Genomic DNA, 20,114 nt, shown 5'->3' with positions numbered 1-20,114 from the left:
CAGAAAGGCAACCATGCTTCCTAACAACAGCAATCTGCTTTCACCCTCGAATGTTTATGCAAGAAAAGACCACAGCTAATCTCACACAGTGTATGCGTTGAAAAAGTACTTCATCAAAACTGTGTCAGCTTTAAATTTTTGAGTTGAATATTACCTTGGATTTTCAAACACCTTGTTAAGCAATGGATATATTCAAGTTCTTGCAATTCTAGAGGAGTGAAAGTTTGACAGCATGGCAATGGGGCACCCTGTGAGCATGAAAAGAGTAACAGGTGAGATTTTTGAGACAAGTATATAATTAAGCTAGCAAAAGGGACATTGAAAGCTCTTATAATCAGGATTGCTTTTCACATCACAATTGATGCTTGAAAACGTTGTGGATAATTTTTTCTTTTGAAAAGGCTACAGTAAAATGGAAATGGAGAAAGAAAGAAAAAAAATGAAAATGTAGTATATTCAGACTTTTTTCTGTCAGACTGTTAATGCCTGGTGTCCTTAATATAACTTTTCTGCTGTTAAAGTAAAATGAAAAAAAATCCCCTCTTATTTTTCAGTGAAGAATTTAAAAGACTGAAATGGATACATTCTTGCAAGATCATCTTATCCAGAGCATCTCTGGAAGTGTCTGGTACTTCAGTGAAACATTAAGGCATCCCACATTGTTTCCTTTCCAGTTTTCAAAATTCTCCCACATGGGGATAGTCACTGGTTGCCCTGGCTCATCATACCATCCATTTGCTGTATCTCTTTCAACTTTAAGTGTATGTTTACATAGTTGTCATGTGCTCTGCAAATGAAATGCTCAGCTAAAATCCAGTCAGGAGGCTGCCGTTGGTGGATGCAGACTTTTTCCTTGAAATCAGTTGCCCTCTTCAATGAGGAATTGCCAGGATCTCCCATCTTCTAGGGTCCTTATTCATCCACAGAGGTGGTTAGGCCAATCTCAACTTTAACTTTCAACTCAAACTCACATGAGAGCAGTTCTGAATGTTTCTATCTTAGGTTTCTAAACTAGAGTACAAATGAGTGCTAGCATGGCAGCTGCAAGGTGTGTGGTGTGTCACTGTGAAGGCCGGGTAACTTCACTGTAGGGACACTCGTACTTGCTTGGGTCTAGATACATAGAGACTTGCCTGGAAATCTGGCTTTGCATCACTTGACTCTAGGAATGAGGGAGAACTCTTTAAGAGATCAACCCACTCAGATAAAGAATAATTTGCATATAGCAACAAGCTTTAGAAATGTTGCTACCATGATTTTTACCTTATTTTAATGGTAGCCAGAATTAGATACATGAAATTTGGCTGAAATACATGACTGAGTGAAATTCTAGCTAATTGTTTTATTTTTTTTCCTCATAATTAGATGCCTTTTGATATTTTTACTTGGAAATAGCTTTCATTCTTTAATAGGAAGTAAAACCACGACCAAGGTGCATAGTGTATCTTTGAACACTCTATTTAACAAGTTTTCTCTTTCAAGGTTCAAAGAATTAAAATTATGATCTGTGTGAAATTATACATAAGCCTTCTTCAGAATGCTTGCCTTTATGATCTCTTAATTTACATTTCTTTAACTTGTTATTTAAAATATAACTTGTCTTATTTTACAGAGGTGCTTGAATTTCATGTTACAGTAGCAATACCACACTCCAGGTAATTAATTTCCAGTTGAGCTTCCCTTTGCTTGAGTGCTTAAAAAAACATTGGGCTTTCTGTATTTTATCTTTTAATGCCTCCTGCAGTCTGCAATAAACATGCAAGAAATACCCTGTATGTCATGGCCTATTGGTTTAATTTAAAAATCTAAATTTGGAGACTCCACATGCTATGCTTTCAGTTTTTCTAGTGTAAAGCTGTCCTATAATGGGAAATTGGCAATGCACTTCACCATCACTGAAAAAAACCCAGCAGAAACAGAGTAGAAAAATACTTTGACTGCGTCATACTTGGTGAAATGTAGTATAGATATAAATGTGAAACCTGCTAAGGCTTCTAAAAAATCCCAGCTGTTTTAAGGCAATCTCTGCTTTGGGGGATTGAATGCCCTGAGGTGGCGTGTGACATGAGTCAGGAGGTACTATAGGAGTATCAGCAAATCAGCATGCCTGTGCCAGTGTGGTTACTGCCTGTGCCAGTGTGGTTACTGCCTGTGCCAGTGTGGTTACTGCCTGCATTTCTCCCTGTTTGGAGTGTCCAGCTTGTGCTGCATGATAATAATGGCTCTTGGGGACAGCTTTTGTGAAGACATGTCCAATGGCTGTGAGTGTAAACACAGCAATTCAAGAGCACCTCAAGTCACCTTCAGGACAGCATTTTACCTTCAGGATTAAGAGCAGCTCTATGGAGAAAGACCGGGGGGTGTTGGACAAGGAACTTAACATGAGCCAGCAATAGGTACTTGGATCCCAGAAAGCCAGCCATGTCCTGGGCTGCACCAAAAGAAGCATGGCCAGCAGGTTGAGGGAGGTGATTCTGCTTTTCTACTCCACTCTCATGAGATCCCCACTTGGAATATTGTATCCAGCTCTGGAGCCCCCAGTGTAAGAAGGTCATGGACCTGCTGGAGCAAGTCCACACAAGGACCATGAAGATGATCAGGGGGCTGGAGTACCTCTCCTATGAAGACAGACTGAGAGAGTTGGAGTTGTTCAGCCCGGAGGAGACTCAAGGAAGACTCTTGTAGCCTTCCAGTACCTAAAGTGGCTACAAGAGAGTTGGAGAGGGACCTTTTCGTACGGCCATATGGTGATGAGACAAGAGGGAATGGCTTCAAATTGAAGGAGGGAAGATTTAGATTAGTGTTAGGAAGAAATTCTTTACCCAGAGAGTAGTGAGTAAGTGGAACAGGTTTCCCAGAGTTGTGAATGAACCACACCAGGAAACATTCAAGGCCAGTCTGGGTGAGATTTTGAGCAACCTGGTCTTGTGGAAGGTGTCCCTATGGCAGGGGGATTGAAACTAAATTATCTCTAAGATCCCTTCCAAACCAAACTATTCTATTATTCTATGGAAGTGTCCCATCCAGGTGGGCATTAAAGGTCTCGTTTCTCCTATATGTCTAAACCTTTACCTTATCTGGCATTGGAAAGGAATATACTGAAGTCAATAATCTTAGAATCGCAGAATATTCTGAGTTGGAAGGGACCCACAAGGATCATCGAGTCTAACTCCTGGTCCTGCAGAGGACTATCTCCAAGAGTCAAACCATGTGCCTGAAAGCATTGTCCAAATGCTTCTTGACGTGACCAAGGTCAGGCTTGGTGCTGTGACCACTTCCCTGGGGAGCCTGTTCCAACACCCAACCACCTTGGGGCTGAAGAACCTTTTCCTAATATCCAACCTAAACCTCCCCTGACACAACTTCAGGCCATCCCCTTGGGTCCTGTCACTGGTCACCACAGAGAAGAGATCAGTGTCTACCCCTCCTCTTCTCCTCATGAAGAAGTTGTAGACTGCAATGAGGTCTTCCCTCAGGCTCCTCTTCTCCAGGTTGAACAGACCAAGTGACATCAGCCACTCCTCATATGGCTTGCCCTCAAGGCCCTTTACCATCTTCGTTGCCCTCCTTTGGACACTCTCTAAGAGCTTAATATCTTTCTTATATGGAGGTGCCCAAAGCTGCACACTCCTGGATGCCAGGGCACTGCTGACTTAATTTCCCATCAACCATGACCCCTGGGTCCCTTCCTGCAGCACTGCTATCCAGCATTTCATTCACCAGTCTGTGCATCCAGGGTTGCCCCATCCCAGATGCAGAATCTGGCACTTCCCTGATCTGTACTACAGAGGAAAGCTGATTGGTAAGCAAAGCACACAAAACCCAAAGGTAGACACAGTTGATATCTAAAGCACGCCAAGCAAGTCTGTAAGAGCTCCTGCCACAACCCCAGCACCGTGAACTGACTCTAGATAGCCCAGATCAGTAAGGTGCTCAGTCTAGATTATTACATGTCTGTAACTGTCTGGTATATTGCTGATTAATCTTGGCAGATCAGCTTCTGATCCATTTGAAGGGCAATTTCCCTCGCAGCAGCCTCCCAGATACCACCTAGGCGTAAGTTTATGTACAAAACTTAAAATCTGGGCATTTTTAGGGTTCACCTAATGGATAGGATGGGGTTCCTTGTCATAATGTGGTAGGAACCTGTTCTGGGAAAAGAAGTTGGTTTGCATGTAGTGGTTCAGTGACACCATTGGGATGAGGGAAATTCAGGTTAAATGCTTCTAGTAGGTGTGTCCTGCCACAGGGGAATGCCCTCCAATGACACAGAGCATTGGATAGGTTGTCACCTGTGTCATAGCTTTGCCATTGTTCAGGCACAAGTTAAAGTTTTATGGGTACAAAAGAGGAAAGAAGAGTATAGTTTGACTCTTGGTATATCTACTTAATGTTCTGCAAACAGAAGCAAGCTTCAGATGTTAAACTGGCTGAACCTGAGCCAGCTCTCAGCCAAAGCTATGTAGCTCTAGGTATTGCATTGCTGACTCTACACTAATCAGTAATCTGAAAGGCAGAATTTCTTTAGGCTGCGTCCACTGCCACTCCAATGCAACTGGAGAATATTGAACCTGCTGATAGAGCAGGCAGGTGCACTGCTTAAAGAACAAGGGCACCTGGCTTTGACGGGCTTGGAGAAGGCCTTGGACTCCAGTCAGCAACCTCCAACTGTTTCTGGGCTTGTAGCTGTTCTCCTTCATCTATGTCACAGAAATCATACCAGGTTTGGATTGATCACAGCATGATCAAAGCCATGCTGTGACAATAAGCAATTTGAGCTTCCTTTTTTACTGTTCCTGGCTAGACCACTACTGAGCTTTTAAGTGTTTGTAGCTTTATAACTTAGTTACTTATCTCCAGGTCACATCACATGCTGTGTATTGATTACAAATTGATTTTTGCTGATTTGTAACCTAACTTTTAAAAACAAAGCTATTGCAGAATCATATTCAAAGGCCTTGTTTCTTCACTTAGTGTTGGCTCAAATGCTATATCACTTTTCTCTTTTGTGATCAGTTTAGCACATAGAGCTATTACATATTTAGTAGGCATTTTCATTTGAAGATTTTTTTTCTTTTTAGACAACACATTTTTGTAAAACAGTGGACATCTTAATATATAAAAGATTAATCTGTGCTTTTCTTTTCAGATGGTCTGAGTATTAACATTCCATAAATAGCCCAATTTTCTCTCTGAGTTGGTAAGTAGTCAAATACTTCCGCTAAGGACATTTTTACTTTATCATCCAGGATGTTAACAAATTATATTTACTGGTGTAAATGGAATGCAATTATTGGTGTAAATGGAAGTAAAATATGTGAGTGTTTTTCTAATTTAGTTTTGTTAATCTCATCTTCAGTGCTACTAAGTAATTGCTTGAGCAACTATCACAACAAAAACTCTTAACAAGCTCATAGACTCAAATATTGCTGTGGTATACCAATTTATGTTGCATCAGCATCATCCACCAAGAAGAGACTCCAGCCTCTGATCTCAGGAACCTTAAAATGCTTTTTATTTGCATTAAGGAAACTCTAAGAAATACAAAAATTCAAATTCAATCTCATTGTGGAATTTCTGTGTTCAGCAGCTGAAAGGTCACTATCTGACATCTAAAAAATCATGTGTTAATTCCAGACATACACATTCCCTATGAGGTTATTTCTCATTTATGTTAGTTACATAGACTGAAGGCTCAGTGCCTATGCGATCATTGAAAGCATCTCCTGATTTTCAGTTCATTTGCTCATGTTGCCTTTTTACTCTGTTGCTTTCATAATATAGTAAGTTCTAGGACTCGGGGGACCTGTTTCTGCAGTTCCAAGAAAGATAGTTATGGAGCCAAAACTTGAAGGTCCAAAAGTGACAACGGATAAGAGTGGAGTGCATACCAGCTGGTAGTCTAGGCATGGCACAGATAATTACAAGTAAAACCAAGACTGATAAATGTTTGTGCCAGTGGAACCCATCCTGGAGTGGAAGTATGTTGTGCCAGGCTATGAAAAAAACCTCCGAAAGCTTCTTTCTCTATATCTGTACTAATTGGGGGGTCCAAATAACAGATGTTATAAGTTTTCAGAGCTTTTATAAGCAAATTAAAACAAATGCTTGGCTGTTCTAGTTCAATTACATTCTAAAATGCATTTAGATATAAGAACATGGTCAAACTTCATCCTGGGGAATGATCATCTGATTCTGATCACCTGCATTGAGGAAAGATGAATTTGAAACATAGCCAATTCAGAGTAAGACTACTAGTGCAGTTGGGTGACTAGGAGGCTTCTTATGTGACAGAAGCTATGCTGGTGTGTCCCTGTCAGATTAAAGCTGAAGGATGACAGCTATCTGATAATTTAATTAGTATCTAATACATTGCAGATTCAATATCAGGTGAAGAAGAAGGTAATTGACAGATGATTATTTTGATTTGCTTTATCCTGATTTTGATAACTTTTCATTCTTTTTTTCATCATTCCAATTCAACGACTGTTCTTAAGATCACTGTTTTCAAACATCTGTCTTACAGGGACCATACTTACGCATTTCTGGTACAAACAACCTGCAGCATAATGATCCTCGCAGGGTTACTCCAGAGAAGAATATGAAAGAACCAAATGCTTTGTGACCAGTGATTTTCCTCTACCTACAAGGAAGCTTATGGACTCCCTTTTTTATATATTCTTAATTTTCCCAGTGTTTAAACACTCATTTCATTCGTTTCCACAAAGCCAAGATCATCATGGGGAAACTTATGATCGAGAATTAATGTCTAATTACTGAATTGTCATAAATAGAAATGAATGAATGTTAGAACTTGAACACCCTAAATTTTATGCCATTTTTTATGTTTTCTAAAAGCATCAAAAAATGCTTCAATCTATATAACTGTTCTTATATAGAGCATGTAATGATGCTGGCAAGCCCTTAAAAGGGCTTCTGCATATGGTAAACATAAATTCACTTTAAATTCAGGAGTAGAACCAACAGAGGCTGTAAACCACTGTGCAAACAAAGATAAAACTCAAGGGAAGTATTCATTTGATTCAAGTAAAATCAGTGTGTATATTCCCATGCTTACAAACATGGAAATATTAATATTATTGCCAGCAGGACAGCATGGACATTGGAGTTTTAGATCCCATCCAATTTTAAATTTAACTTTGCAGCTCACCTTTAAGGACTATGGGCAGAAACCATTATATCACTGAGCCTTCTGGTCTTCAGATCCTTTTAAATGAACTACTGAAGTCATTATGAAATCTTCATGATCAGCAGAAATCAGGAATGATGTGAGGTGGTATAGAGTAACCTCCATATCCTAGCCATGCCCTCTCCTGGCTACTGCAAAAATTAACCCTGTCCTGGCTGGAACCAAGACATTTGGTTAAAATATTCAGTCATATTATATTGCTCAGAAGGATATAGGACTAATCCCGATGGGTAGATGAACATCTACATTCCCAGCTACACGTTTCTCTAAGTTTTGCTGATACACTTCCATTCTGAGCACTTGGCTTTCTTTCTGAGGTTATACCATTCATGGCTTTCTGAGAATCTGGATGAAATGAGTCAGGATTTTGTCAGGAGGATTAAGATGAGATCTAGTAAGGCATCCACATTAAAACCAGCAAGGAAGGATATCTCTGCTCTGGCAACCACCTAAGACAAGAGCACTTCAAAACTCATGTATCTGTAACTAGGGCAGAAAATTTTCATTAGTTTGCCTTTACAGGGAAATTAGAGGCTTCTTTGTTTAAACAAAAGCTATCCCACTGATTTGAACTTCGCTGTGACCTGCATGTGAGGTGGAGCAGAGTTTAACCTCTGCCAGTCACCAGGGGTGACTACGAATTTAATTTAAATCCTTCTACAGATGAAACAATGATTTTCTTACCTAAAGTAATTTCTTGTCTAGAACCACCAAATTTTAAAAAAGACACACAGTGATGGAATTTCAATCTCAGATACACTCCTTAAGGCACCGAAGGTCATCTCTAAATCCTTTAACCAAGTCTCCTGGTATATGTAGGTGCAAATGTTATTTATCTTAACATAAACCACCAGAAAACTCACTTTCAACATTGTGTTTGAATAGTAACAAGGTAAATAAACAGTGTATTGGTCTAAGCAGACACTCCAGCTGTGGTCTGATGTAAGAAATGATCTGAGGAGAGAGTATCTATGGTTACTTGGACTGACAGTCTGGTAGTGTCCAAGCAATTTCCTTACAGCAGAAGCTATCTTTCCAAAGACTGCTAATGGTAAAGGAAAATGTCTTTTTATTTACTATGAAGGTGTTAGAACTCTTTAAATTAATTAATTAAATTCAAAAGACCGTTTGCAGAGTTGATAGATCTTTGTGTAGAAGATAAGGTTGTTTACTGCTATTTGAAACAGAACTCTAATTGCTATTAAACCCTGATGAAAGTAAAAGGATATTTCACAAAAAGGACCAATGCAGGAAAAAGTGAACTTTGAAGATACTGTAAAATTTTTCTGCTGTAAAAATAAAGCCATTTAGAAAAATACTGCATATGTATGAAGCAAACTACATATTTACAAGCTGAGGCTAAACTAAGAGCATCGTGTGAAGGCGTTGAGTCAATGTAGGAATGACAGTAGCTAATTTCAAGTCCAGCCCAGCATGAAAGAGCTCCAGGGTTTTTTTGTTGGTCTTTTTTCTCTTTTTAGAGCTGTTGAAAAGGTAGATTTACAAAGCCGTCTTTATTATACTAGCAGCTCCATACTACACTTGCCTAAGTTTTATAATATTGTGCGTAGCCTCTTGCTATATTCAAAATTGTCAAAAATAAAGGACATAAGAAGCTACAATATAGCTTAATAGCTGCCCAATTTATCACTGTTTTGCACTATATTGACATCACAGAAACATGACCTTGCAGAACACACAGATGGCTCAAACCCAATAAAATATAGAGTTCTGATAAACTCTCTGTTACCATTTCTACTGGCTTTGTATAAAGATGTATATGTCTATGCAAAAAAAAATCCAAAACAAACTCAAAACCAAACTCCAAGGCAAACAAAAAACCCCAAACCCAAACAACCTCACAGTAAGTTTTAAATCCAAATTTCTTCTCATGGATTTTTCCTTTTTTTTCCCGTCCCCCTCAAGGAAGGGGAAGTTAACCTATATACAGTGGAATTTAATGAAATTTTGCTAATGTTGTTATAGCCTTTTCTAGCAAAAATAGATACTCCAGCAAATATTAGGCAGTGCTGGTGAGGATTTCAGTTATGAATAGAAAACTAAATTCTTTATCTCAGACTTCTTGTTTATCAAATAATGGCTATATTCTATTGTATATTCAGTACCATTCCCATTTTATAACATTACCTAGCACACTACAGGAGTGAAGGTTTTACTTCTCCCTCACCTTTCCTTTACTGTTATCATCTGTCTAGTTTTGTAAATGGCACTTATGTTGAGAGATTAAGAACTCCCACCCCATGCTGCACTTACTCATGCTCATTCCTGTTTGACTTCGGCGTAGGGATTCTGTTACCTTCATGTAAGTGCTTACAACCATTTTAGATCTTTTAAACCCCTCCTTGGCTCCTGGTTACCGCTTCTTCAAAATGGTGGTACTGTATGGTAAATCCTGAACTGCACCAGCCAGTCCTGTGCAGATGTTTACCTGGATTTTAGTAAAGCTTTTGAGACTGTTTTCCACAGCATCGTCCTGGAGAAACTGGCTTCTCGTGGCTTGGATGAATGTAGTCTTCACTGGGTAAAAAACTGGCTAGATGGACAGTCCCAGAGAGTGGTGGTGAACAGAGTTGCATCCAGCTGGTGGACAGTTACGAGTGGTCTTCCCCAGGTCTTAGTATTGTGACCAGTCTTGTTTAATGTCTTTATTGACAATTTGGCCAAGTGGATTAAGTGCAGCCTAACCACGATCTCAGACAATGCCAAGTAACTTCAGCACTTTTCTGTTTCTATCCTTCTGCACCTCAAATGATAAACATCAGTGTCAGGGTCTCAGTTTTTGGTTGCTCTCCATGTTTAAAATCTCTAATGAAGAACTGATAAATTGAGAAGGATCATTAGGTGTTTGTTTCTGTGCTGGGGTCCACTTGCAATGCAGCTGCTGCTCTGTAGTGCCGTTGCCTTGGTAGGTGCTGACTGGGTTTGCTTGCCTCACAGCTCCTGAGACCTGACTCTTCACTGTTTGCAAAGGAAGTGAAGATACCCAGGGGGCATGTTCTAGTCAAATCCACTTTCACTCCACTTTATTGTTGCATTTTGTTACTTACATATTTTAACAATTGAAATTGTTATTTCAATTTCAATAGAAATTTTTTCACTTCAAGAAGTTGATCTCTGTGGATTTTGGCTGAGAAAACTTTCTCCTCTTTTTTTGGTATTGCTGAGATTACAGATTTACAAATAGATTGGGTTTATCTGTGCCATATGACTTCCTAATAAACTGTCCTACCCTGAAGCAGGATGTCCCTTCCTCCTGGACCCTGGGTATGGGAATGAGAAGATTCACTTGATTTTAATGAGGATGACCCTAACAGGAGCAAAGACCATTCCTGCTAATTTCTGCTCTATGAAATGTTTTCATAGAATCATAGAATAGATTGGGTTGGAAAAGATCATCAAGTCCAACCCCTGATCCAACTCCAATTACTATATCATGGCACTAAGGGCCACGTCCAATCTCTTTTTAAAAACCTCCAGGGATGGTGAATCCACCATCTCTCTGGGTAGGCCGTTCCAATGCCTGATAACCCTCTCTGTAAAGAATTTCTTCCTAACATCTAACCTAAACCTCCCCTGGTAGAGTTTGAGCCCATGACCCCTTGTCCTATTGTTGGTTGCCTGGGAGAAGAGACCAACCCCCACCTGTCTATAACCTCCCTTCAGGTAGTTGAAGAGAGTGATAAGGTTGCCTCTAAGCCTTCTCCAGACTAAACAACCCTAGCTCCCTCAGCCTCTCCTCATAGGACTTGTGCTCAAGCCTCGTTGCTCTTCTTCCCATCTCTCCCATATCTCTTCCCATTTTTCCCCACAAGATGTTTGCAGATGAAAAAGTGTGTTAGGAGAAAGGGGACCTGCAATTTGGTTCACCATTACTTCAAAGCTCACTAATGCCCAGGCTGAGAATTCCCAGATGTGGAAGTTCCCTGATTTTTCAAAAGTTGCTAGTCTTATTGTGAGCTAACTGCGATGCTACCAGCCTTTGTTAACTGCCTCACTGTGGAAGTCACCATCTCAGTGTGTAGGAGAGAAGGAGGTCAGCCCATCCTTCAGCATTTCAAACTCTCAACCCTCTGGCAGAGGAGTGTGAAGATTGTTGTTTGAGAGGGGTGACCTTAGCTGCGGCAATTAGCTGTGCTCACAGTCCTTTCACCAGGGCAGGCAGGCAGGAAGGAAAAGGATCTGCATGTGCCTCTGAGTTGTGTTGATCTGCCAGCCTGTCAGAGGGGCCATTGGAGGTGTGAGCAGTTTTTGCTGTTCCCAACAGCCTTCAGTGCAGCGCAGTTGTCTGTTTGCTATCTCCTGTCATTAAATAGCATGGTTTGATTTAGTAGCATCTAATGCTCATCTTGATAACAAAACATACAGGACAATAGAGAATTAATTTAAATTATCTGCAAACCCAGTGACCCACTTTCTATCTTAAGCAGAGTAGAAGTGTTCGAAATATGCAATTTGTTCATTTGCCTTGCAGAAGGATTGTTGAGAGCAAATGGTTATGCTTTGCATAATACTCTTACAAGGAAAAGTTAATGTGATATGACAAATTATATGTAAACTGCAATGATAAAATAATTGATCTTCTGAAGATTATTTTAATTGTTTCTTTTTGTCTTTCATATGCAAATAGACAATTTCTGATTTTATAAACTATTTTACAGCTAAGAGGGGAACTTATCAGCTGCCTTGTTAGTAGCATTCAGCAAACTGTCATCTGCCCCATGCAGGGAATATGTATAAGCAGGGTCTAGCAAAGATAACTCTGTTATTGTAGTTTAGACTTCATATTCTTACGTAATTGAAATTCAGAGAAACAGCTATAATAGCAGTTTCCATCTTGCTGTAGAAACAAAAGTATTTCTAATTTACTAGGTAGAGAATGCTTAACCTTACAACAGAATGATACCACCTACTTTATCAACATGGGCACTATCCATGTCAATTTGTACAGCACATAATTACTATTGTTTTAAGTAGTTGCAGCATCAGCGAGGGCCTTTACACAAGGGGGAGCCTATTCAAAGACAATAACCTTTTCAGGAGTTAATGGTGCTATAATTTTCTTAAAATATCTTTTTCTGCTTATGCAACTGCCTATCACTTTGACTAATATATATGTATCACATACTGGTCTGAATAACTTTTTTTCCTATTTTCTGGATTTACTAAAATAAAAGATCTTAAGATAACAGAGCACAATGATATTTTTAGAAAATATTTCTACAGAGAGCCTTAGTTCTCTCCTGTTTGTACAGTATTTCTTTTTCAACAGCTACTTTCTTATTTCTTACTCTTGTGTAAGTAAACCATTTACAAATGAAAAAATACTAGGAAAAGAACCTGAATGGTCTAGCAGTAGTGTCTCCTCAACTCAGATCCTATCAGCATTTATGATATCTTTAATGTATGTATCTTGCCAGGTGGACTCCTCAGCAGTTAGACTGCAAACTTTCAATTTTAACTGAATAAATTTACCCTCAACAACATTAATATATTTATATTAATTATGCATGGTACTGAGATGGTGGGTTTTTTAACAAAGAATGGGGAGATCAAAGGCAGAAAGAAAAGAGAAACTATTTTATCTGTGTCCTGTCCTGGAACTGTTCTGTGATGCTGTTCCCAAAGGATGTAAAAATCCCCTTAGATTGCAGTGACTTTCTGCAATGACAGCTGAGCCATATTTTTGTCAGGTTTTATGATGGCATTTCTTATGTCTAAGAACTAGCCTTCTAAATTTAAATTTATTCCTCCAAATAATAAAGGAATTATTGAGAACAGTCAGAAACCTTTGCTAAACTGATAACCATACTTTTCCTGTCTCAAATATAAAATAATAAACCTATTTTATTTTTGTTTGATTTTTAGAATGTCAATAAAATGTTGCTCATTGTTGAAACCAATGAAAACCATGTTTTGTGTATTGTATCTAGATTCCCTGGTGCAGATGAATTGAAATTAGAACACAACCTTTACCTTGGCACTTGCACATCTTTTCTTATCTCTCTGGTCACCTACATTTACAAAACTTAGTATCTTCATAGAACTATTAAAACTACTAAGATGTAATTAAGGATATAAAGTTAGGGTATGAAGTAAGGATATAAAATGTTAAAGGTTTTAAAGACATGTCTTAACATCTTTATGGTACAACAGCATGTTCAACTCTGTCATATTTGTCTGATAAATGGTGATGACTTCAAAAGAGAAAGAGCACCCAGGGATACAGACAAAAACGTAGATATTCACATAGAGATGTGAATCCTCAGTGAATTTAAACCTCATTTCCTCAAGGCAAAGACTAAGTATGAGCAATTTCAGCTTGTCAGTTAAATTGAGAAAAATCTATGCTGAAGCCTAATATAGACCTTTTTCTTCAACATTAAACCTGTATATAAATTAACCTGAAAAGGCTGAAAGTTGTAATTTACAGTGGTAATAGATGTACATGGTGTTTAGGGACATTAACATGCATTTATCTTTACTAGTTATTTTTTAGCTTGATCTTATGCTCACTAAAACATGCTGTCAAATCTGACTAATGTCACTGGTGTTTATCATTTATAGTGCAGAAGGATAGAAATAGAAAAGATAAGATACTGCCTTTATTTAGTGATACTACATCGTCAGTAGCTGATTATTCTAATACAGTTTTCAGTCTTCAGGTAACTCTTTACCCATGAGTTTGGGTATTTGATAACAGTCTCCTCCACCTCTCAGGAGAGTGTCCCGTACATTAGGGAGATAAAATATACTGTGAAACTTGATAACCCTAAATTTCTTTTGTTGGTCCTTGTGTAAAAGAGTACTTGCTCAGGGTTCTGAGGTATAGATTCCTACCAGCTCAACAGATGAGATTTTGACACAATGAGACTTGGTTTCAGAAACCCAGCTGTGCCTAAAAAGGGAATTTGGCACCTATATTCACGCCCCTGAGTCTTGTCCTTTTTGCCTGAAGGAAAAAGCTAAATACATCTTGGAAAGGGAGGTACCAAAGGCAGCTGGCAGATATTTTGAGAAGCACAGCATCTTTACTGTTGGATGTGAGCCCTTCAATCCCTTCCCGGATTTGGGTCACAATTCATGTCCTACTACTGTAAGACACAATTTCAGACAGAGAGAAGAGCTACTATGTGTGCATATAGAGCTGGTGAGTGTCTTTAATCTTAGGAACTACTAAGTTTTAGGTTCTTGTAGCAGGCTGTTCATTAAATACTTGCAAATTTGAGTTCTTTTTTCCCCACCTCTGATATTTAGTTCAATAACATGTGGAAATAGAAATCTAAGGTATGTAACTTCTTAGTAAACCTTTAGGGTATCCACTAGCTGTGGGAAGGTGGGTAATGTTATCCACTGCCACCGCATGGCAGATTCTGCCCATTATTAAACTCAATAATTCTGTAAAAATCCTATTTCTTTTCCGTAAGGGTTTGGGATTAGGTGGTCAAGTAGTCTTTTGCTTCAAAGGGTTAATATTACTATATTTCTGCCTCCCTTTGGGGAAGAAATGCTGTCTCATATGGATGAAGAGGCAAATGAGCAAAATATGGATGTCTTGGTCAGAGAACAGTGATTAGCTCCTCATTAAAGGGACAGAAAGAGACACTGTAACTATAGTAACCACTGGGTGTATGATGCTCTACCCACCTCAATGTAACCCACTTGGTTACAACAAAGATTTAAAGCTATTGTTACTTGTACAGCTCTTCCTCTACTTGAAGAGTCACATCATAAATGCTTGTCAAATATGCATATCTACACATATATATATACTTGAACATTCACACACATACACAGACTCAGAGAAATTGATTTTCCTTATGATTAGCTAGACAGATGGATAAATCCACCCATATAAATATCCATCAGTGGTATTTTTAATATTTTTTCTTGATGACTAATGGAAAAGAAATGCCATAATGACTCAGAAACCATGTTACCATTTAAGAATAGTTGTATCTGTGTGTATATTTTCATTCTCTGAAGCCTAATGTGTTTAATTTCAGCTGCTTCTTTCTAATAAAATACCATTTATGCTTAAAATTCAAGTTAATGGAGTATGTCTCAGAAATCCTGCTCCCTGTATCAAAGCCTGTTTCCAATCTCTTTCAGGTCAACAGTGCCATTAACCTGTTCCACTGGACGTGCTTCACACCTGGCTAACTGCATTAATGCACGATGCTCCTCACCTACTTGGAACTAAATGACTAACATTTAGCCTACTGATATGATCAAGCATAAATCAGAAAGAAAAATCCTTAGCAAATGTTCTCCCTTCTAAGAAGGTCGTGAAGTAGTGAAATGGCAGAGAGGATCAAGTACATTTTTACACAATTTCTTTTTACAACAGAGGAGTGTAAGCCCAGCTACCTAGTCTTACATTCATGCCTGTACTTCCAGTCACTGAAATGTGGGGGGGTTGTAAGTCACGAGACCTATTCTGATAGCTTTTTTTTTAACCTTTAGACTGGTGCAGTAAAAAGTATAGTTTTTATTTTTCTCTAACAGCTCCTGCATGTTTTCTGCCTGCCTTTAATTTTTAGATTAAAAAAAAAAGTCTTTCAGTGAAGTATCTCCATTAGTCTGAATACCAATGCAAAATTTCACTGAAACGTGAGCTCCACTGACATTTCTTGTGGTTGCAAAAAGGTGCAGGTTTCCTTATTTCCTGAGGTGAAATCAGGCTTTTCAGGATCAGGACCTTCCTGACAGTCCCTGGGCATGGGCTGCTGCTTGCCATGCAGTGAGTTATCCTGGCCCTCACAGTGAATAATGGCCACACCAGCTCCTGGGACTTTCAGTTTGCTTTTCTTGCATGTCTTCTGATCAGGGAGTGCATGGAGGCTTCAGTTGCTGAGGTATCCAGAAAGTTCAGCATATATAGTCGTTTGCGCACCGTAATAGATAACTGATACAGTTAACAGAGAGAAAAACCTGCATGCATGAATGCTGCCTCAGGTTTCTCATCACACCGGGGCTCTGTTAGGTTTGGGTTGAGTTGCCCTTGGTTTCCTAGAGTGTCCTCTTGGGGACATTGCATAAGTTCTTCCCCAGAATACTTCTTGCCTAGGTGGGCAGGAAATGGCAGCAACTCTGAACAGGAGGGTGCTGAGAGGTGACAAATGAGGAGTCCTGTATTATCTGTCTTCGAAAGTCACTTCACAAAGTGTTGTGAAAAAATGTCTGTGGCCTGCAATTATTTCTTGTCCGGGTACATCAGAAACAATCAGAGAAACTCTCAAGATGTATTACCTTAGGCTCTCACCGTCAGTGACACAGAAAAAAGGAATTTGTTACACAGTTCTAATTTGTTGTTCAGAATGCAGTTGATTTGTAACCTGTCAAAATTAAAAAAACCGACCTCTGTTTCTATTATATTTGCATCACAGGATGTCAGTGTAAGCATCTGGGGAGAGCTTTGTTTTTTTGTCACTCTATAGATGCAGTGGTATTTTCAAGCGTCTCAAGGCATACAACAGGTATGCCTTTTTTCTCTTTTACCTTTGAAATGAAACAATAATTTCTGGGGTGTTTCTGAACACACAACAGAAATTCCTTATTTTCTACAATGCTTTAATAAAAAAATTAAGGGTATTTTCTTTTTCATACTACATGAATTTACTAATTCACTTCTTCCCTTTTCAGACCCGTCAATGGACAAGTAAACACTTTGTTATCCAGCTGAGATCATGGCTGATGTCTTTTTCTCAGTACATATGAAGTGGTAGGGAGAAATACCTTTTCTGTACCATGTTCTGGGATAGCTTTAAGTTTTGCATATCCCACCTGAAGACAAAAACTGTTATGTATTTGTGCAACTTAGTCTCTGGAAACTGGGAATCAGAGTAGCATTTATTATGATTATGTGCATATACAAAATGAACATTTGGAGCAGAGTAACAAAATCAGATAGTCAAGCCTGGCATTTATAATTACATCTCTACAGCTGAAAGGAGGTATACTCCTTTTTTCCATTAAAAACTAACATCTGCTAAATTTCAAACCAAATAATCTTCAGAAATGAAGTCCTTAAGTTTTGTTTCCCAGTCTCATTTTGTGTGAATTTCTTTTCTATTGTTTCAGGTTGTGATTTTTTGTTAGTTGTTTTGCTCATCTGTTTGTTTTGCTTTGTTATGTTTCTGCTAGCCGTGGTCCCCAGTTATATGCTTGCATTGTGCACTCTTTCTTCATTATCAGACATAGAGCGTGCATTTTGAGAAAAATAGATGTGAGGTTTGCCTCTAGTCCTGGTACAGTCAACCTCTGAAGCTGAAACCACTCAATATAAGCTTAATTCCAGGATATACAGAATGACAGACTTCAGTGATATGATTCACACTGCTACATACGCACACAGGTGTTTGCATCTTGAGCCTTGTAAACGTCTGGCTGGAGGAGTATTCAGAAAATGGATGGATGGATGGATGGATGGATGGATGGATGGATGGATGGATGGATGCAATGATGGATTAACTGGGGAGGAAATGAGCGTAGAAAGCATCCATAAATTGAGAGAATGAGAGCTAATGCTGTGCTGTCTGGACTGATTCTGCCTGGCACCTGAACACCACTGGGAAGTGGGCATTTTGACATTGCTCCTCCACGAATGTAAATGCTGGAAGTTCCTTCTCTGGCCTCTCCTAAAGAAGAGTAAATTTGGGAAACCGATCATGATTTTATAATTTAAGAGTATTTAAAACCATCTGTGTAGTGTCACTATACTTCTGAGAGGTACACCATCTCTGCGTAATGCAAAACATGGACCACTGACTGACATTTTTGTAGAGACTGACATAATGTGCAGAGACAATGTTACCTTTTGGACAGTGTATTGTATTTGGTTCTGGTTAATAGTAATTACAAGTAATTAGTCTTGGTAGTCCGTGTAAAACAAACTGGTTGTCTCAATTTCCAAAGGATATGTGGCACAGTAAAAGAGAATATAGGAAACTAATACTTTTCACAGTAGTATCTTAAAACTTTGATCCAGGTTTCCTTAGCTTACATGCTTCATTCATCAGGATGTATAAAGGAGACAACTTGTCCTTGGTTTAATTTGGGCCAAGCACAGTTCAGCCTCTAGTCCTTTACTTCTCTTCACCTCCAACCTCTTTTCAATACTCCTTCAAAAAGCAATCAGTCAACTCTTAGTCTTGAATAACCATGACATGCAGATGGGAACAAGAACCTAATGGAGTCTACTGTTTAAAATAGCATTCAGAAGTCCCATTTTTTACACTGCAGTATATAACTGTCTAGATCTTGAGGTGAATCTTAGCAGTAAGTCCTTACCAGAGTTATTTCTACAGACCTGTTTCCAAGTATATTTAATGCTAGTTTTGGATTCTTGGGGACTATTCCTCAAATCAGAACATCTTTTCTTTACTTTCCTTATACTTCACTGCGGTCAGAAGGCTTGAGCAGCTATGAAATGCTCCAGTTTTGGTCAGAATCCTGGAAGCTATTTTTAGTCTCAGATGATATTTGTGATCCATTTACCCCATCAGGGTGCTGCTCTGTTTGCTGTCACTGCAGTTCAGCTGCATTCCCTAACTGCAAGTGACCTCTACCACCTTCACCACTTCTTTGCCAAGTGGGAGGTAGCACCATTCACAACCCAGAAGTGCAAATGCTGAGCTGTGCGTTTCCACAGTGCTTTTAGTATTAACTCTTTCCTCTCCCTTCCCAAAAGGCTGTAAAGCTTTTCAGCCCACCCAACATTTTCAACTGAACATGACAAAAGAGTAGAGATCCCAAGATATGAAATTGGTCCTAGTTTTGTAGGTGGCTGGTGAGAAGGGAGAGATTTAGTTCTCTCTCTGAAAGTCTGGTGTTTCTGAGTTCCAGACTTCTATCTTCTCTTTGGCTTACTGATCACCCAGTACAATGCATGATAGCACAGAAATTGTATAAGCATGGGTTGCTGCTTTCTCTGTATACAGGAAAGCAGGTTTCATGGGTTTTCTTGCTCCATAATGATTTGTTCTCCATGTGTGGCTTTTCATATTAAACTAGTAACTTCTTGGCAAGGTGTAACCCAAAGTGAATTTTCTAATAACATTTTTTTCTGAATTCATGGAAATGTTCAGCTCAGATTGGCATAGCAGTGAACAAGTATTAACACCAATAGGAGCCGTGTCAGGAGGAGTCTAAAAACATGGATTTCACAGCGTGTAATCAGAATATACTGGGGGAATAAAATGCATTCGCATTTTAAAAGAGGCTATAATGGAACAAAAGCAAATTTAAATAGAAATTTTGAAGTTTCATGTGAGGTACTTAAAGGTGGCAGAGGTTTATTAAAGAACCGTTTTTAAATCCAAGGTGCTCTTAGATTTTAGTAGTGTAACTACTGAGGCTGCAGGCTATGAAGCTACAAGAATAATAGAAAACTTTAAAATATACACAAGTGCACTGTTCCTAACTGGGTAGTAATAAATACTGCACTACCCAAAGTAGAAGCCTATGCACTGTTTACTAGCATATACATTGGAAAATAAAGTATTTGATATATTTTTTAACATTTTTTTCCCAAAAAACCACTTTTTGGGCCAAGTCACTAAAGTGCATAGGTGCCCCAGGCACCCAAGCTAAGGGAAAAAAAGAGGAGTTTAAATCCGATGGGAGCAGTACAAAAAGGAAAACCAGGATCTACCATTTCATTTTTTGCCCCAGCTCATTTGAACCACACCATGTAAGGTCCCCATTTGTTAGGCAACATGCTGGGACTGTACCCACAAAACCCAGCTGAATATGAGTGTGCCATGAAGCTTAACTGTCTGTCTTCATCAAAGGCTTTGACTGGGAATTAAATCAGTAAATTGAAACGTAATATTCTTACGCAGCAAGAGAGGGAAACATTCTCCAAGTGCATGAAGATTTTATC

General features: G+C 38.9%; 1 protein-coding gene across 1 annotated transcript in view; it reads left to right on the top strand.

The window, feature by feature from the left end:
- Positions 1-6,758, top strand: part of GABRA4 (gamma-aminobutyric acid type A receptor subunit alpha4) — a 73,127-nt gene extending 66,369 nt beyond the window's left edge. The window contains exons 12-13 of the mRNA XM_032685176.1: positions 5,150-5,200; positions 6,527-6,758. Of these exons, the coding sequence (XP_032541067.1) occupies positions 5,150-5,158 (9 nt within the window). The 3' untranslated portion in view covers positions 5,159-5,200; positions 6,527-6,758. The remainder of the gene's footprint in view (positions 1-5,149; positions 5,201-6,526) is intronic.
- Positions 6,759-20,114: the final 13,356 nt, after the last annotated feature.

Source organism: Chiroxiphia lanceolata, chromosome 4, assembly GCF_009829145.1.
Source record: "Chiroxiphia lanceolata isolate bChiLan1 chromosome 4, bChiLan1.pri, whole genome shotgun sequence".
NCBI lineage: Eukaryota > Metazoa > Chordata > Aves > Passeriformes > Pipridae > Chiroxiphia > Chiroxiphia lanceolata.
Note: the sequence above shows the minus strand (reverse complement) of the source record. Positions and strands in the feature narration are given on the sequence as shown.